The sequence below is a fragment of the Pleuronectes platessa genome, chromosome 18 (assembly GCF_947347685.1).
Source record: "Pleuronectes platessa chromosome 18, fPlePla1.1, whole genome shotgun sequence".
Lineage (NCBI taxonomy): Eukaryota > Metazoa > Chordata > Actinopteri > Pleuronectiformes > Pleuronectidae > Pleuronectes > Pleuronectes platessa.
Window position 1 is genome coordinate 11552346 of NC_070643.1, and position 19561 is coordinate 11571906.

Genomic DNA, 19561 nt, shown 5'->3' on the forward strand with positions numbered 1-19561 from the left:
CAAGTGTTTGGTCTAAATGGGTTGCACTTACAGACGAGGCAAGAGAGCTTGGTGAAGTGTTTCTAACCCTGTGCCTGTACGAAGATCTGGAGGAGTCACGTCCTGTTTAACTGGTTTGAGGAGTGGACTGGTTGATGTGGCTCAAGTGTATCGTTGAGTGGCAGGAGAACAGCGACAAACACAGACCAAGACAGAACAAGAGGGGGTGGGACATCAAAATCAATCAAAATAGCTCATGCTTAAAGAACTATATAAGAAAAAACCATTATGGATAGTACGTATTTATTATATCTTCTTGAGGGTTTTAGCCTTGCTGTAAAAGTATGGCGCGTTCCATTATACCTCGGAGCTCGGAATTACCCATCCCGAGTCGGGAATTGAAACTGGAACGGCCCCTCAAGTCAGAAGTCTCACCATCCTCAACTTCAAATCCAAGATGGCTGCTCTGTGTTTCAACAGTAGGGAAAGCTGTAGTTTTTATTGTTTATCAGTAGTTCTGTTGTTAAATTTGTCAAACACATAGTAATGTTAAATTACTGTCTGTGAAAGTGTTACTATGGTTAGTATTCGGGAAATCCAGAGTAATTTTTATTATGAACTGGTTTTGTTCAACAGAAAAGTTGCCTCTCAATGTAATCCAGCCATCATATACCATCATATACCTTGTAAAACCCCTCAGTGGTGTATGGACCTGACTATTTGGAGACGGGGGTGCTTTGGTCGACCGTATACGCACTGTGCATGACCTACCTTATCAGTTGTGTTGAACCCGAAGTGTCAGGACAAGTTGTGAGATTGATGGACCTCTGCAAAGACTCAGCACACCTCCTATAGTCGACCTGATGACGGCTCGAATCAGCCCCAAGAATGTAAACATCCACCGTGCTGAGGGATCAGCGACGGACAGTATCTGAGCTCTCAGAGGAGCAGGCAGAAAAATGAACCTCTCCTTTACTATGGAAAGAAAACAGAACAATCTACTTTGATCATTTAAAGCTGTAGCGGTAAGTTAAAAAAGTAGGTGGGGGAGGTTTCTAATCAGTATCAAAGTTTTGTCCCATTCATGCCTAAGAAAATACACATTTTTCAAAACTTTCACTGAGCGAAAGATATATTCTTTTAATGTATTTCTGTCAAAATGTCCTCTTCTCATTTCTTACTGAAGTTACAGAATCAGCGTGATTGTCACCACCGCCCCCCCCCCATCCCATCCCACTGTCAAATCCGGTCTTATGAATCATCATGCTAGGTATTAATAGTCTCTGCCAGCGATTGTTCTTAGTTAAATATGTATGAACAGACATGAATGAAGGCTGCGTCAAAGCGAATTATCACCATGTAGGTCAGTGATAGGGATTTCTATGGACGTGGCTGAGGAAATTTGGCAGAGGTTCAGACGCACAGGAGCAAAGAGCTCCTGCTCTTTTGTCCGAAAGGGTCACTGGACCACAGCATCACCGGAGGCGGGAGGGGCGCGATCCAACTGGGCACACAAATATCGACGCTGGTGACGGGGGGTCGTGAATCAGAGTGTTTGATGGTGGCATGGTGAGAAAATCCCTGAAAGGAAAAAGGTGAGGACAAGAGCTGAATGGCTGAATAGTGGGTCTGACGGCACAAACTGTAAAAGTGAGCCAGGACTAAGCAATATCAATAAAAAGAATACAGAGTAATTGAATTTTTCTGTCATTGCCTGGTGCTGCTCCCCAGAGGCATCATTCAAAGCCAGCAAAACCCAGGGGGGAGTAAGTCGCGTAAACCTGTCGATGGTGAACCATGAAGGAACCGAGCCGCAGCTGGATGACTGTGGGGAGCTGCATGGGGCCGATAGCTGCTGCAACAGCAGTGAGAATGAAACCTGAGCGTCTGGATCAACAAGCTCCACACCTCGCTACAAGATACATTATCAACTGCTTGAGGGGATTTAACTAAAACAGTAGGTTTCAAAGCAGTTGGAAATTACATTTGAACAAATCTTTGAAATAACAAAAAACACATTTTCCTTTTGAAACAGTTGCGATAAAATCTGTCTGGTCACCATATGTATCAACAACATATAAAGGAGAGGCACCAGGCTGGTTTAACTAGATTTCTTCTGATAGATTCCACTTTATTAATGTCAACAATGACACAAGCGTTAGTCATGGAGTTGCACATCGTTCTGTCCTGGCAACCTAATAACGCATATTGTGATTTGGCTTTTAGAAAATTGAATTGAATTGAAACTTATTCCGAAATCAGGGGCCACCTCCAAACGTTGCTGGAGGGGCTGTCGCCTGGTGGGCATCACGCCCAAAGCTATTAGGATATTAGCAGAATATACCGTAAGAATTTGAAACATGTTTAGAAATGTATCTTTCCTTAGAATCATCAAATTGACATTGGGTTAGTTACCAGATGAGTTAGAAAATAGAAATCAGATATTTTTATTGAGTGCTGAAATAGCAAGAAGATGATCCCAGTCTCCTGAGTCGGCAGCTTCCCACAGTGACACACTGGAGGGAGGAGGAGGATTATTACATAGACAACATAACTGCATGGTTATATTTAAAAACAGATGTATTCTCTATCGATGGTGCCCAATAACTTCCCATTTCTTCTATCTCATTTTTTAATCCATTTACCTTGCTTCTCGTCTAATATAAATATGATTAATAAAGGTTACTTTTCACTTTTCGTTTATTTATCTGTCTCCTCTGGGCCCATAGCTGAAACTCATTATTCACCAAAATCAGACCAGTGGTGTTTTTCCATCTCCAAGAAATGACAGAACAAGATAAAGTACACCTACTGTTAGTTATTTAAAAAAACACAGCAAGCCTTCAAAGTTTTAATGAGTCTCCTTTTCTCTCTCTTGTTAAACAGGAAGCCCGAGAGCCTGTGACCACACAGGAGGTCGCATTAATTAGTCTGACAGCGTCCTGCTGAGCAAGGCATCACAGGGATGGACCGTGGTGCAGCTGAAAGGAAACAACCGTATATTCCCACAGAGATTTTAAAGGTTAAGGTTAAAAGGATATAGTTTAAAGGTTATGCCGTTTAATCCAAGCGAAAGAGCAGACCAGTCAGTTTTCATCGTTAGCGTGTTTATTTATGTTGGAATCATCTTCAACCTATAACCCTAACACTGATTACAGATTTCCACTATAGCGCACGTTGACCCTTAAATGTAATTCTGACAATGTTTAGATATTAGCATTTAAGAGCAAGATAATCAGAGGCGATGAATGACGGCGCTCTTCCAGAGGTGATCATATAAAAACATAAACGAGACACAGGGCAAGAAATAAATACAGACATCGTTCATTCACATTTACAATATTCATCTTGGAATAGGTGCACACAAAATATATATATGAAGCTGTATCAAAAGCTGAAACTTCATTTCTATTCTTCTTCTTTTTTCTTCCTGTTTGACATAAATGGACCTGCCCCCCTTGGCGAGGTCTGGTCAGGTCAGCCTACTGGAGATGGCTGGAGGGGACATTAAAAAGCCTGGAGGGAAGCTCTGGTAGTTGACACAATTTAACCACTAACTCATAATCTAAGTCTGACTGCACCACCCGACAAGAATGAAAAATACGGTTTCACTGTGTAGCAGGAAGGCTGGAGACTCGAGTCGAGGATAAGAACCTCTGCAAAGATTTTCTAAAACTCACCCCAGGACGATAAAATCATGTCCTCCCCAGATTTGACAGATCACAAACAAGTGCAGCTGATTTTAATCTCTTAACTATGTTAACGCTAACAACAGCAATTTATATTATTTTCAGAATCATCATTATATTAGATTTAAACAAATAAAACAAAGAAACACATGGGCTGGAATAACTTAAATGAATGATTTAAGTGAACAAGGAGCCAGATTTACTGGATCTCCAGCAGAGAACACATTCAGACAGTAGAGCGGTGGAACCATTAAAATGTTCTTGCAAAGCATTATCAACGTGACGATAAAATTCAGTGACTCGTAAATATTCACTGGTTGTTTTCTTTAATCTCAACGTCGGAGCCGTGTCAGCAAACTGAGCACACTTGGTGAGAAACAGATGGAGCGCCATAAATGAACGGCCACATGTTCACGGCACACTTCACATTTACAGCGTTGGGTCCATTGTTTGTGGATGTTGGCTGAAAAACAAACTCAGAATCTGTTGCTCGTGGTCACTGAAGCGGAATAAAAGGTGATGTTTACAGACCATAATCGCAGGAACGGTTCAGAAGCAGCATTGTTTGATAAATGAACTGGTGAGAGCATGCGTTGTGGTACGTGAGTAACTGCAGCATGCTTTGAGTGTGTTCAACACTTTTACTATGACTGTCCATTGTGTCTTGAGGTGCGTTGAACAAGTGGCTGGTTGTGTTTTAGACGATATAAAGACTGATCGGTTAGCATCTGGCTAACGTTTGAGCTACGAACTGTAGCTCGGCTACTCATCGAACGCACCTCAACATCATGTTATGTACAAAAACAGGAGACATTCGACACTGTGGGAGTTCCTTTGTTCCATCTCTGCAGGTCGTCGGTTGATAGGTTTTGGGTCGGCTCGGTCTATCTCTTGGGTCGGTCGATGTCGTCGATGGCTGCCAGGAGTTTCTGACGAGCCTTCTTGTTTATATGTGAGCCCAGGCAAACGTTGACCAAGTTGGCGAGCTGCTTCATGGAGTACTCCTGCACAAAAGAAACACGACACGGTTGGTCAGAAAAGCAGAAGCATCGGCGTAACATTTAGTTTTCAGACAGGAACTCCAGGAAATTGGAGTTTGCCCTTCACACATGAAGAACACAGCAGGAGATTGTCTGAGTGGAACATTCAGGTGAGGGAGGGGTGGTGCCAGGGCAGAGCATGCAGGAGGCAGGATGAGACGTTAAAGTTCTGGATCTGAAACCGACAGCCTCCGGCATTATCATCGAAAATTCACATAAGTTTACATATTTGTGAGTGTCTTTTTCCCCTCCAGTTTAGCATCACGTACAGGATCAACATATCCACTGGCTAGCTGTGAATTTAGGATCTATTTCCAAACGTATTCTCACGTGGGTATTTGTGTCCGGTTTTGCGGACATTTCACAAGAGAGGCCGCTAGGAAAAAGTTCCAGAAAATGTCCCGAGCAACTAACCCGGACTGACTATGACATCCGACTATGTTCCCGCTTACAGACCCTCCTGAGAGCAACCTAACAAAGGCTCACCCTGTGATTCTTGATGAACTGCTCCATGTCGTTCTCCGTCAGGTAATAAGCCTTGATGTAGGTCTCCACAAACTCTTTGTCGGGGATGGGTCTCATGTCGGTCAGCTTCTCCAGCTTCATGAGGAACTGCTGGAAGTCCAGTTGCATTAGCGCGCGGCCCTCGTTGCTGCATTTCTTCACGTTAGCGTAGCTGCAGAGGAGGACCAGACAGAAAAGAGGAAAATAGGTGATTAGCATTGACCTCAGCATTCAGGTGGAGATAAGTAATGAGTCCCTTGGAGGGAATTTTCCATTTCACACTGTAAATCCTCCAATAAATACTCTGACTTCATCCCTGCCAACCATTCTTGGCCTCTCTGAAACACATACAGGGATTTAAGTAATAAAAAGGGGTTGGGGGGGCTCGGGACGGGTCAGCAGCTGATTCCATGTAATAACTACAGGGTCAGTAAAAACTTAATGGGTTTTTTGTTTGACTCCCACTGGCCCAGAGTGGGACCTGAGCTTCCTGGGGCCCTGAAGAGAATTCTGCTAAGGGGCCCTCCTACCCGACCATTGAGCCATGTAAACAGATTTATTTTTGATATACTCAAAAATCCGTTTTCAGCCATTTATGCACACATTCATACAGCGTTTCTATTTGCTGAGGGTTATCTGTCACACACTGTTCATAAGCTGTCGATACAGCTGTAAGGGGCATTGGAATGTTGTTCTGCTGATTGGGGGACCCGGAGATCGAACAACACACCTTCAGGTTGGTGGACGACCTTCTCTTCCCCCTGAACCACAGCCGTGTATGGCCACTGTAGCTGATGGCCAGTGCACCACTGTCCTTTAGATTAATGGGAGGCCACGCCCTCTATGTACAGCCTCCTCCCCTTTTCTCCAATGGACGGCCCTTTGCCGTAGCGACAGAGAACTTGTATCCCTTCGTCTCTCTCTGGCCAAACTCCAAACCTGGATCCGTTGTGACCGCAGTGAAGTACCTCATTCCATTCTAAGTGCAATGTGACAATGTACAGTGCACATTTATCATTTAGCTCTCGAGACTTCTTTTACTTAGTGTAATTGAACTGAACGATGATATTTCATCAACAATGTTATCTTTAATTAAAGCAGGAGTTCCTCTCAGGAATTGTCCTAAATTTCCTAATTATCACGAATATGAAGGAGAAGGTCGTGTTTGAAAGGTTTGAATTAATGATCCGAAGGTTCCTGGACAGTGTGTGAATGTGTCAATTAATGAGTGCGTCGATGGGTGAATGAGACAAAACAGCTTGGAGTGGTTGACCAATGCTAGAAGCGCTGGATGAATGCAGTCCATCTATTATTATGTAGTCCACTGTGAATTATTTAACGTCTGCATGATGTTTTTGAGCTCATCGTAAATCAGTGTTTGTTAAAGTTTAATGATGCTAATATTCTTATTCGGCTTATTTATATATACAATATATCTCTATAATGTATAATAATATACAAACTTTTTATTTTATACTCTTACCATAAATTACCATTTGGTATTTCTATTTATTGTTTATCCTTGTCAATATGTTTTGTCCTCACATTTGTATTTATGTTGTATTTCCCTTTGTCGTGAGTTAGTTGTGTGTGTTTGTGTGTGTGAGTGTGAGTGTGTGTTCACTGTCCGTGACATCGGCACTACATTACACAGCATCCAGACAGCTCTGCTCCCTGTAAACTCTCCCTGTCTCACACATCAGCTCTCTCTCTCTTTTGTTATTCCGTTTTCTTCACCTCTCTCTGTCATCCTCTTTCTTGTGCTTGTCACCATGTCAGAGACGTTTTTGCGGCTCTCTGAAGGAACACGAGCGCTGGACAGAGAAACTGAATAACACAAACAAACAAATATGACCACCCCTTCCTGGTGAGCTGGAGAGGTGGCCGACAGCAGCAGCAGCTTAAATTTGCCAAAGGCTGAGTGTCATGAGCCATTATTTCACTGGAAATGGTTCAAAAGTTCTCTTTCGCAGTGGGAAGAAAAGTATTCTGCGAATGTGTTTTGGGGTAAACACTTTCCCCTTTTCCCAGAAGAGGAGGGCGAGCCTTCCACCGAGGCTCAAAGTGCAATGTTCTCTCGTCTTAAAACTCTTAACAAGAACTAAACCACCTTCAAGCGTTTTTTTTTTAACTGAAACCATTTTCTGTGCCGACCTACGACCAAACCAACACTCTGACCCTCACCCTTACAAATCAAGGGATGACTGTGATGTTAATATCAACCAATTTCTACCAAGCTCTTATGTATGAGCAATTATGTGTGACCTGATGAAAACCGTCACAATCCAGCCAAAGAGTCTAGAAAACTTACTTCACACAAATAGGGAGACAGCGGGGGGTGCAGGGACCAAGACAAAACAAAAACCCAGAAACAAAGACTGCATATAGCGATGCATCACGTTTTCAATCTTCTCCTGGAGGAGGCGGGATTACAACAGCAGCTGGCCACTAGAGGGTGAACAAGATGATTTGGCTTCACTTTGGCCGAGGTGTCATGCCGTCCATCTTTACACCCAGCCTGTGTCTGTCGCCCATCACTTTGCTTTCAAGGTAGAAAGTGGTCAAATGCACAACAAGTGATCTGAGGGTAGCTTAGCTCCATGATTTTCCGACATAAATCGAAAGAAACCTGGCAACTGACTCTCCAGGTTTCTGATATAGTTTAGGTGATTTCCTCTGTTCTTCACAGTGCTTGACAACAAGCTTTGGAAAGAATTTTCTTTTTCCTAATTTACGAGGTGCAGATGTTGAAACTGCGAGATAAACAGAGAGAAAAAAATGAAGATGTGAAGAGAAAAATAACACGTTTCCCCTCGGTCACTATCTGGAAGCTTTTTTGTAAAGATGTGATGAATCAAATGTGTTGTTTGGTATCTGTACACAAGTTTGGAAGCACAATTTATGACTGTTACCCGAGAGTAAAGGAACAAGCAGGAAAAGGCTGTCGTAGTGAGATTTCCAGCCCCCTGATGGTTTTCAATGAATAAAACCACAGCTCTACAGGTCTGCTCTGCATTTAGCTCTAGTAAAAGGACAGTTATTCATGATATTTTTAAGCTGTTTAGTGTCTTCCTTCCTTTAAAATTTACATATCAGCTGACTATTCTATACAGTTCAGTATATAAATGAATAAATACATTTATATGAGCTGCATCCGAAAGGCAACATTTCCCTGTATGACCACAGTGAAAAGAAATATAGGCAGGAAATACAGTAAATGTTCTTTCATAGTGAGAATGCTTACGATACATTTCATCCCCGCAGCTGTTATTTATCAACAACAAGCCTCTTTTCAAAGATATAAACCGATTCCATATTGCTTACAAACTAGCGTGACAAAATCAACCAAGGGCGAAGTGCAGCCTGGACTTTTAGGCTTCGAGTGCTCTTATCTGGAATAAACAGAAATCCACAGCGTGTACAGAGAAGCCATCACGCTCAGGTGAAGCTACAAGACTTATCTCAACGGCCGCTGCCTCAAAATCCCACTGAAACCTTTGAAATGTCCAGATGACTTTTTCTTATAAGCTGTGATGTGTTCATAACTGTGTCAATAGACCATTACTTTTCATCAAGTATATCATGGATAATGTGTTTACAGCATAGACTTTATATAAAGATGGATAAGATGTTTCCATTTCCTGCCACTAATATACCCGATACAATCGCTGCCATCTTGGCCATTCGGAGCTAGAGTCTGTGCAGTAGTGATCAGGGATGGAACCCAGAAGCGAGGTCTCATCGATAAACATGCTTGACCAGTCGCGCATCAATCTCAGCTGTCAATCTGGTGTGATAACAACAACCTTGGACAGAAACCGTCTTTGAAAATGTGTTTGACGTGTACTTTTACTTTTTCGTCCTGGTCTGTGTCCCATCAACAAACTTGAGAAGGGCAGAATTTGTGACATATACTGCTGCCAGCCACCAGTTGGCAATAGACCATTTGGCTTCACTTTTGATGAGCTGTCATGTTGTCCATCTTTATGTAACAGTCTATTATTTGCAAACAAAAGCTCATTGTCATTCAATATTTGGGTATAAACTGCAAGAGTTAGTAAGCTGGGCAGCTCCTCTGAGTCACTGTTAACTAAAGAAATGGATGGGGGAAAAATATTGTGCACGAGGAAATAGTGTTTTTCTACTGGAGCTTCATCAGAATGACGTCAGGCTGCGCACATCGCCTTGAGGCTGAGGAGGTGTTTTATGACTCTCTTACCCCTCGACAAGAGTCCTGTTGGCCAGGCGGATGCAGTGCTCCCAAAGGACGTTGGACACAGGCAGCGGGATGCGCACGTGCCTGGAAACATCACCCAGCCGCTTGTTGAACTCCTCAAACTCCTGCAGGGATGGAGGAGTGAACACATGAGAGTATAAACATGAGTAATATGAAAACAAAGCAGGAGAAATAACAGAGGTCAAGAGGTGGGATTGTTTTATATAATAAAGGTCCAGTACTGATACAGATGAATACATTTGTATTACAAAGACATAACCATAATATAAAGGCCATTTAAAAAACAAAGCCTCAAACAGGTCCAAACAGGAAACACGCCCCAGTAGGACTAATACATCTCTGGCTCCCAGATGGAAAACATAACAAGATTAAAGTCTTGATCAACAGCAGCAGTGTGTTTCCCTGAATTCTCTTGAAGCCGCTGTGTGCTCTTGGTCAATCCCGACACCAGCTCTCCCAGTCTTAAACTGCAGAAGGTTCTCAAACTACCTCATGCTGTGAATTGCACAACCCAATCATTCAAACTCTGTGAGGAATAGACTGCATTAAGGGTTTGAATCAATATCCTCTTTATAAATAACAAAGATTGAATCAGATCAATTAAATCAAGTAAAATACAAAACAAATTTGGCCTTGTGGCGTAAGAGAAGCCTGCAGCAGATCTGGGTCTGATTTGACTAAGTGATTTTCATGACTTTGTGGTCTGGACCGATGGAAACGAAACATCCCAAAGTGCTGAAAAGACGAACACTGAAGGTATGAATCCCCAGCGGCACAACACACGCGTTAAAACTCATTATTTGTGCGCTGCTGGAAGCTTAACTCTGGTTTGGGAACATCCCAACTCAACTCATCTGTTAACATTTTGCCAATCACAGTTTGGGCTTTGGGTACATGTGATATACACCAGTCCTGAACTTCATCCGACTGCTTTCACTGAAATGTTAAATTATGGATGGAATTATACAATTATGACATGTGGCTGTGGAACAGGAACAAATTGCAGCACACAGGGGCTCTGCTCATAAATGTGTCCGGCATAAAGCTTCTAGTTTTCCAGCGTGTGTGTGTGTATGAATATGTGTTTATATATATATATATATGCCAGATGACTATAATTCTAAGTACATCATGTTTGATGAAAACCTGAATTTTTAAGGCAGCCGTTCCCATTAATTTTACACCCAGGAATGAAATGTTATTCATTCACAAACAGTCCTGCAGTAGACTCCTACTAAAGCATTTTGTCAATGAAGTCGTTCTGCGGCTGCTGCGTTTGTTTGCCACTTTGTATGCAAATCAATGCCATTGTTGAACGCCAGTGATCAACCTGAAGCCATGAATAAAATATTCTCCTGTGTGCAGTAACACCAAATGTAGCACACCCTTTTGAATCAGCGCAAACAACACAATCCATATGTGTTATGGGTGTCTGACAAGTCGGCGGAGAAAGGCTATTAGCGCTTGATGGGGAAAGGTGCACGCCAGTTGGAATAAGCACGGCCACTGAGACAGAAATCCTCCCTCAGGTAATTCACCTCATAAGCTAAATTAGTTTGGCTTAACTTCGCTGCCACAGCCAGACAAAGATCTACACGCCATTTGTCAGACACAGATAACTTTTGACTATGAACTCAAGCTTTGAATATTCATTCATGTTCACGTACATGTGTTCATTTAGCGGGGATTCAAACAACAGCTGTCATTTAACATGTGTGGTTAAATCAACAGATCTCTCAGACGTGTTGATGCACGGCCGTACGCGGGGATTTGTCTCGGTTTTGGTCTGTTCAGGATTTCACACCACAGTGATCTCTTCAGACCTTTCTGTCTCTGAGCGTCAGAGGCGAGGAAACTATAGCACTGTTCGTCCTTCCACCCCATGCAAAATGTATAAAGGGATAAGTAGCCAGCATGCATAAAGAGACATTTAGTGGGGAACTTCCAAATCCAAAAATACTTGAGGGAGCCGGGAGCTCAGATATCTTTAACAATGCTGAAACTTCGGAGGGAGATCTGCATTCAGCCCTCAACAGCTCCTCCACGTTCTAAATTATTCACCCTGTCCCAAATAATTGATATTAAATCGTCCTTGAACCGTGGGGTACAACACAGAATGTTAGAGTTCTTAAAGTTAAAGTTTATATTTATTATCAATATATAATGCAACAAATTGTGTGTTTATGTGGTGTCAGAACAATCAAAAAAAATTGGTTCCCAACAGGTGAAATTCAAACAGTTACACACAAGGTGCCGTGTAGGTAAGCTTATATAAAAACAATCCAGCAAGAAGCCGCACAGATTGGTCAAATGGATCAGTCGCATCACGTTGATAACTGTCATGGAAACTTAATCAGAGTTTGGATTCTTTGATGCATTAATCAATATTTTTTATATTTTAAAGACAAAGTCAAGACAACACATCGTTAGGACCCTTCGGTTGTTTAAGTACCTTTCAGCTCATTGTTTTGATTTACACTCACCACCATAATAGATTAATGTCATATATATATATATATATATATATATTTATCAATTATATCTTACTGCTGCTTTAAAAATGTTAAGGTTCATCACTTAAGGTACAAAAATCTTGTTTCCATCCTCTGCCTGTTTCCCTTCTCATCTCTACTACCAGCCTGCAGCGCGTCACATTCACATCAGCAGTCGTCTGCATGTTAATGAAACATTACCTTTAAAAGGACGTCAACATAAACGTTGTGCTGTGACATTATCTCCCTGATGTCCCATTTCACTCCAGACATCAGGAGCAGCATTTGTTCGTAGTCGATGGCCTTGGCTGCCACGATCCAGTAGATCGGTTTCCTGAGTTCACTGGCTGTAGAAACCGTCTGCGTTAAAGAAAACACAAAAGAAGCAGAATGCACACATGTGTGTTATATTCAATGTGTATGTGTGGATGTTATGTCAGCAGACAGGAAGTGAAGGTCTCCACAGGCATGAACATGATAGCAAGTGCAGGTAACTTGAAGTCATCAGTTGCACAATATGAAATTGCAATAACATTTCCAAGAGGGAAATCACAGGACGCGACATTCATTTGATGTTTGGGGGGAAAACTGATTTGTTTGTGTACCTGAACATTTCAAAATGTCAAGAGGACCAAAAAAAATAAAAGAACAACAACAGAAAGACTGGAATAGAACTGCATGCAGGGTTATGAGTGACACACCAATTTTCCCCTTTGTTCAGGAAACATGACTGAACACTGGGCTGCGGTTACACGGCCATTTGTCTCTGAGGAGCAATATGTTGTCACACACAACTAAAAAGCAGAACGAGGATCACAAGTAAAACGGGGAGCATATATAGAGAGAGACACTGTACAGTAAGTTGTATTAAGTCGATCGTGGTACCTGGGAATAAAACTGTTGCAGGAAAGGCTTCTTGGCTGCAGGCATCATGGTGTCCAGGTGGGACTGGAGGGACTCGAACTGTTCAGCCAGAAACACGCTGTGAAAAGAAAGAAACACAGTAGCATCTTAATATGGTCAAAAAAACAGTCTGTTTTCTCCACATTTAGTTCAAAGAGCTGATATTACTTTGAAATGATTGCTTGAGATTGTCATTGGGCCACTTTACAAAATATCATAAATCTAACTTTTTGTACACAACAAGCAAACTGAACCTCAATCCTCAACCAGGCCCAACAATCTGATTTCTCCCCTGTGATCGTGACAGTTTGATGTAATTCATAATTAGATGCAATGGACTTGAGAGGAATGATCCTCTGCGCTCCTGGATTTGTTCCTCGAATTTGTTTTATAAACGAAAGCAAAGTATCGCTTATGCCCAACAGCAGTTTTAACAAAGAAAAATCAATGTGGACGGACCTAATACCACCGTTCCTCTGTGAATCCAGCTCTCTGATCTCTTGCCATACACTAAATTAACACTGAGGAAGCAGCTTTGAGTTTCTCAAGTTCACAGTTGAGCTTCACAGGGACGAATGCAGCAGTGCAGAGAGCCTCGTGTAGAGACGTCTTTACAAATCGACCAGAGGATGACATCACTCGAGCAAAACAAGATTTATCTGCGGACGAAAAGTCTCAGCAAAAAGATATTTGATGCGGATTCAACATTTGAGAGGTTAAAGACAATGTATTAATCTTCTTTTGGTCTTTAATCAGCTTTAACAAATATCTTTGATGAGGTTCTCTTAATTGTCTTTCCTTGTGACTCTAGTTTGTCCTGCGTGTAAAGAATTCTACAAAGATAATGTTATATTTTCTTTCCTACATTTACATACACTATAGTACACACAGAAAATATTATATCTCCACTGAACTTACTGTATCTTCTCAATCTGTAGTTTTAGTCTTTTCTGGTTTCCACCTGTCCAGTGCCCACGTTGTTCAAACACAAAAGATGCGGCTTGGTCTTAAAATAATTTGCATCATGCATAGTGTTTATCTGGAGTCAGTGGCTCAGAGACTGGCCTCACATTTTAAGGGCCAATTATTAAGGTTTACTGCAGGTTAGACGGAAAACCCACTTGTGATAAATTAGAGATTAAGATTAGTTTAGAGATGAACCCTTTTCAATCATGCGTCTGCTGCCAGCAAACTTTTCCATTTGGACATTAATGTGTCCAAACGTGAATTTGGAGACGCCTTAATTACGCGTACTCCATATGCTTCACGACATTTGTTGACTTGATTGTTAAAGCCGTGAATCTGAAAGCACTATATCACACAAACACACACATACACACACACACACGCACACACACGCACACACAAACACATCCCAACAAATGAGCCCAATCCACAGTTTTTTGTTGTTTTCATGGAGCAGAGAAAATCACATTAAGATTAGCCGGAACAGCTTGTGTTAACCTCAACGACATGGTGCAGTTCGGAGAGAAAAGAGCAAGCCCTGCAGTTCACACTTATCTGATCACGCTTGTATAAACACAACACCTGAACAACAGCTAGGAGGGCGCACAGCAGAGAGAGGACCACTCCTCTCAGCTCTTATCTTTGATTTCTGCTCCTGGGCTGCAAGACGGTGACAAACTCAGAGCAGCTCTGTGTTTCTTCTGCTGAAGAGTTCAAAGGTTTTCAAATCGAACACAGAGGTGAGCTGCAACTTTTAATTGTACATTTTCTGATAAACTGCTCAGAGGGAAGTTTGTCCTGCTTCTACACAGTGACAAATCTTCACCTCTGCACTTTAGCTCTTTAGTTTTCACAATTCTGGAGCTTGTTGCTGCCTCCTCCCACCGATGAGAAATGTTGTGTTAGAGACACTCTGAGCCTATTCAGCGCTTTTCGCATCAATATCGTCTGGGCCCCTGGTTCACAGACTTTCATTATAGAGCTGTTGAACTCCGCCAACCTCTCGGGATCCAAGAGTTTCCTCTGCAATGATGATAGTTTGACCTAATTATGCATGAGGGCGCTTTTGTGTAGTATGTGTGACGGTAGAATGGCATAAGAGAGAAGATGAGAAAAACGACAGAGGCAAGAAAAATAAAATAAGTCCGTGGGCCAAATTGTGAAGGTTTAACACAAATTGTAAACTATAGAGAGGAACCTAGGAATTCCATTTAAGGGTAATATAAGTCTCTTTGTTGTGTTTTCCCTTTTTTCTTCACAATTCAACAAGCTTTATTGGTGCGAATGATGAAAGCGTCACACACAGCGAGTACCCGCTGCAGGTAAAGTAAATCTTTGATGACAGGGCGCTATAACACGTCTAATGAAATTATGACCACCTTGAGGCGAGGCAGTGAGCGAGAGCCGGCCTCCTAACTGGATCACTGAGAATACTTTGATGAACAGAACTATCAACTCGCTGCACGTCACACGGGTCGTACACAGGAGTGACGGCTTGAGTCTCAAAACAACTAGACCTATGTTATTTGAATAATTTACTAAAATTATCCAAAATGATTCCACCAATGTTACAAACCCAGAGAAATCTGGACTTTTATTCAGGGTAATGGGAAGTTTCCATGGTCCTGTCCATGTCTGTTAACTTCCAGGGTAAACAACATATGACTAAGGAAAAAAACACCAGTTGGCCAGTCGGTAGTTTTTTCCCTCCGGTGCTTGTATTCATCACTTGTATTGAATCACGATTATTCATTGACGTAAACACATTTTGTGTGTTGTATTGTGTACTTACAGAGATTCAGTGGCCACCACCCTCTGTGCGAGCCCATACAGAGTCCCACTGTTGGTGAGGACCACCAGCTGGCTGAGATGAGGGCTGGGCACCTTCTCCTTCCTGTCTTCCGCTGGGCCGTGGACACCTGCACTCTCCCCTAGCGCCTCCTGGAGGACACAGATGCAAAGGGGACAGTTAGCACACTCAGTCATGCATGTAAATATACTGTATATAAGCCCTTTCTGTGGTGTAAAGGTGCTGTCAATTGTCACTATTAGAGACAGTAGAGACGAGCATCGATCGGGGGCCCGGAGGCTGCATTGGATAAAATACTGTTTTCACAGTCGACCCGACAAAACAAACCTTCCCACTGGTGAAATGAAGACAGAATGTAGATACACTCCGATAGCTAAGCATAATCTGAAATTCAATCAGCCTGGTGGCGCTCCGTCACATCCAAAGCACACACACACTCTAAAATTCTGCTGACCGCGCTCCTGCACTGCCAGCTTTTATTTTTCTTTTGATATATTCCACTCCACCTCTCTGTCTCGGAAAGACTCTTATCCCTTCATTTGAAAAACAATCAAAACAGAAAAAGAAAAATTTCAAACTAAATCTCGTCCCATCAATCACAATAATCTGTATCTGCATAAAACGCCCCTGGGATTCCGTACAGTCGGCGGATCTTACGCATGTTTGGACGACATGATGTATCACAGAGCTTTGCACTCAGCTCCTCATGCAGCCTCTGGCAGATCAATAGCAATCACACAGGACATGAATGGGAGCTATTAATGCTGGTCCATATCATCTACTTACGTGCCCCACTCCTGTGCAATCCGGGCCGTATACTGTGTATGAGCACCATTACTCCAGACAACCAGAGGACTGCTTTTTATTAATGCACCGAGGAGCCAAAGACAAAACAAACTGTTTGAGAATAGGGAAGCATTTTAAAATAAATGGCTCCATCAGCCCTAATTCATCCAAAATAAACTGACAGTAAGATTTCATAAATCATCAAAGCTCGTGTCATAACAGGGCAGCGGGTCAGCGGTTCATCATCGCTCAACACCAGAGAGAGAGAGTTAATCCCGACGACGAGGACGAACCAGCGCCGTAAATCAGGAAGTGACGCGTGCAGTTTTGAGAAGATGACATCTTACATTCCTCCAGCAGCCATCTATCCACTCAAGTAAGATGTATTATGAGTCAGGCGTGCAGAGCAAAAATGCACAGTATGCAGCAGCTTGGACAATTTACGGTTCAGGCCTGCAGGAATGAAGAGGTCTCCTGCTCCAGCCTCTCTCGAACCTCAAACTTCTCTTTCTACGCTCGATCAAACCTTCAGTGTTGAAAACCATTATCAGTCTGAAATAAACCTGGAGAGATTAGCACTGGAATGACATTACTTCTGCAGTGGTAATGGTTTCCCTATGGATGGTGCAACATATCTCTCCCAGGAGCAACTCTGTGCTAATATCAACACTGTGACTATATACAGAAGGAACATGAATAAAATAAGACAATAAATAACACACGGTGAAATTAAACATCCGAGATTCATAAATAACATTAATAATTAATAAGTTACTCATAACAGCACATGAATGTTTCTTATCTTTTACCAGGTTTGACACCTTGCTCTACATTTTAAAATATGATTTACACTTTGCACTGGCAGAGTCGTGCAAGCAAGGTGTTTTTCTCACCCACAAGTGTGTGTGTGTGCATGGGTGTAGGTGTGTGTATGTGTGCAAAATAACTCAAGAATTCATGGATGGATTTTCACTAAACGTGGTAGGAATATTAACTGGGAGGATATCTCCAGAGGATTCACTTTAAGAGCTGATAGGTCAAGGGTCAGAGTTAAAGGTCAAAAAAATGATGGTCCGAAAAAAACAACTTTTCAAGATAGATCTGCATATAATAGAGAAGCAATCCAAAGCTTATTTGACGTTATGAAGAAGTCACACTGAGGTCAGAATATAAAGTAATGCACAGTTAAACCAATGCATTTTTAAGATATTTCCTAGGATTATAGACAAGACCTAAAGCTTGATAATCAATCGGCTTTATGATAATTCAGAAAATAATGATCATGTAACAGGAATTAAAACATCACGACTATGAATTCAGAAGATGACATCCTATAATATAGGAAATGCATACTTTAGCAACCAATAGAGACAGAATCATATGGAATAAAGGACATCATTATTAATTAAAATAAACGTATTACAATAACAAAAAATTACCATTGTTTGTGGTTAATATAGCACAAGCAGGGTGTGGTGTTTTTCATTTCTGTCTAATTCCTTTTCCTGACTCAAACACAGGGTAAAAGGAGAGAACAGAAATCTAAATTTTTATCCACAGTAGATTTTCTCTCCCTTGACATGAGGCTACAGAACATTCACAGCAGAATCTCCCCTTTGAACCAAAGCTCCTTGGACTGTTACAGACAAACCTGCTGAAGGTGCACTTGTTTTGAAGTCAAGGCAAAGGCAGAACAAGTTTGGCTGCACGTTATTGTTTTTTATCCCTTTGTGCATTTAGGCAAAGAACAGTACTGCGTTTGATTTGTTGCTTTTAAGCATTCACACATTATGATCTTGACAGTTTTTTTATATATATTCTGGTAAAACTCGTAATTTCTATTAATCATAAATCATCTTTTATACTATTTGATTAACTCCATTTTACAGTTTGAAGGTTACAGCCACTTAAACAGGGACAGTCCTCAGCATTTGAAACAGCTCATAAATATGACAAACACGTGGCTATGGAGTTAATCCAGAGAGGCCATTAGTACCCACGTCCCACAGATGATTTAAGATGTGGAACAGAATAACATAAACTGCAGCACAACAGCAGCTGATGGTCATTTGTATGGATGACGTGATGTTTGAGGGTGAACAACAACAGATAATGGACGAGTAAATGGAAAATAGAGTTGTTTTCTTCTTCTCGTAGCAGTTCTTTCAAATACTGGGAATAGGAAACACAAAGCTGCTTTCAGACGTGAACTGAAGTCAGTGCTTTTTCTCGTGAACATTTTCCAGACTCGCTGTTTGTGAAAAAGCAAATGTTCGAGTCGGTTGCTCTGGATATGTTCTTTGACTTTTCCTGCCAGCTGCTTTGTAAAGGTTTGTTAAATGTCTCCTGGTTCCTGTGTGAGAATACACCATGATCAGGTCCTGATGATCCACACTGAGCGAGCGGGCACGTGGATGACATTTCTAACACACAACTGACGCAAATGAAGAATACAAATATCTCAGGATGAAGTACAGGTGCCATGCAGATAGGAGGTGCAGATGATGATGTCAACAATGAGATCCAAGAGCTTTTGGCGATACGGGGTCGTGTGGAAATGGTAAAACAAGTTGCAGCGATTCGCAGAATTTATACATGATGTCCTGCCTCCTGCATGCTCTATCCAGGCATCACCCGTCTTCTAAGTGATCTGGAAGTTTCCCCATTTGACCCAGACTATCTCCTGCTGCAAGGAGAGGAAAGTTCATGTCTGAATAGGGCTCCAGAGAGACATAAGAAAACTTTTCCCCCTCACTCCTGTGTGGCCCCTGCTGATTTCTCCTCAGTCCCTCCTCTTTCCGACACTACATCGTGTTCACTCATACTCTGCTGCATTACACTACCTTCTGTCATTGCACAATGAAAGTCACCCTGGCAGATCCCCTCTAAATGAACCAAATCCATTCAGCTCCGGCTGCATTAGTTTGATGCTACAGCAAAGTCTGGTTGGCTCTATTTTTAGAGGCTCCACGGGAGGCTTGACCTTTCATTGACTGTGCCCCTGCAGCATAAACACATTGTGCAGAAACAGGGGAAAAGAGATTCTGGCAGACTGCGGGGAGAAAAGTCGTGTTTCCTTTTTGACTACATGCCACTGCAGGAATCTTCAGGTAAAAGCTAAACTAAAGGTGAAAAGCTAAACAAAAGAAGGAGAC

The 19561-nt window shown here is 42.0% G+C and overlaps 1 protein-coding gene across 1 annotated transcript in view; it reads right to left on the reverse strand.

Annotated features, from left to right (window-relative positions):
• Positions 1–3069: 3069 nt before the first annotated feature.
• The window catches only part of vps50 (VPS50 EARP/GARPII complex subunit), a 98193-nt gene continuing 81701 nt past the window's right edge, over positions 3070–19561 (reverse strand). Inside the window, exons 23-28 of the mRNA XM_053446939.1 lie at positions 15603–15751; positions 12827–12923; positions 12143–12301; positions 9432–9553; positions 5195–5384; positions 3070–4672 (exon numbers count right to left, since the gene is read on the reverse strand). Coding sequence (XP_053302914.1) covers positions 4553–4672; positions 5195–5384; positions 9432–9553; positions 12143–12301; positions 12827–12923; positions 15603–15751 — 837 coding nt within the window. The 3' untranslated portion in view covers positions 3070–4552. The remainder of the gene's footprint in view (positions 4673–5194; positions 5385–9431; positions 9554–12142; positions 12302–12826; positions 12924–15602; positions 15752–19561) is intronic.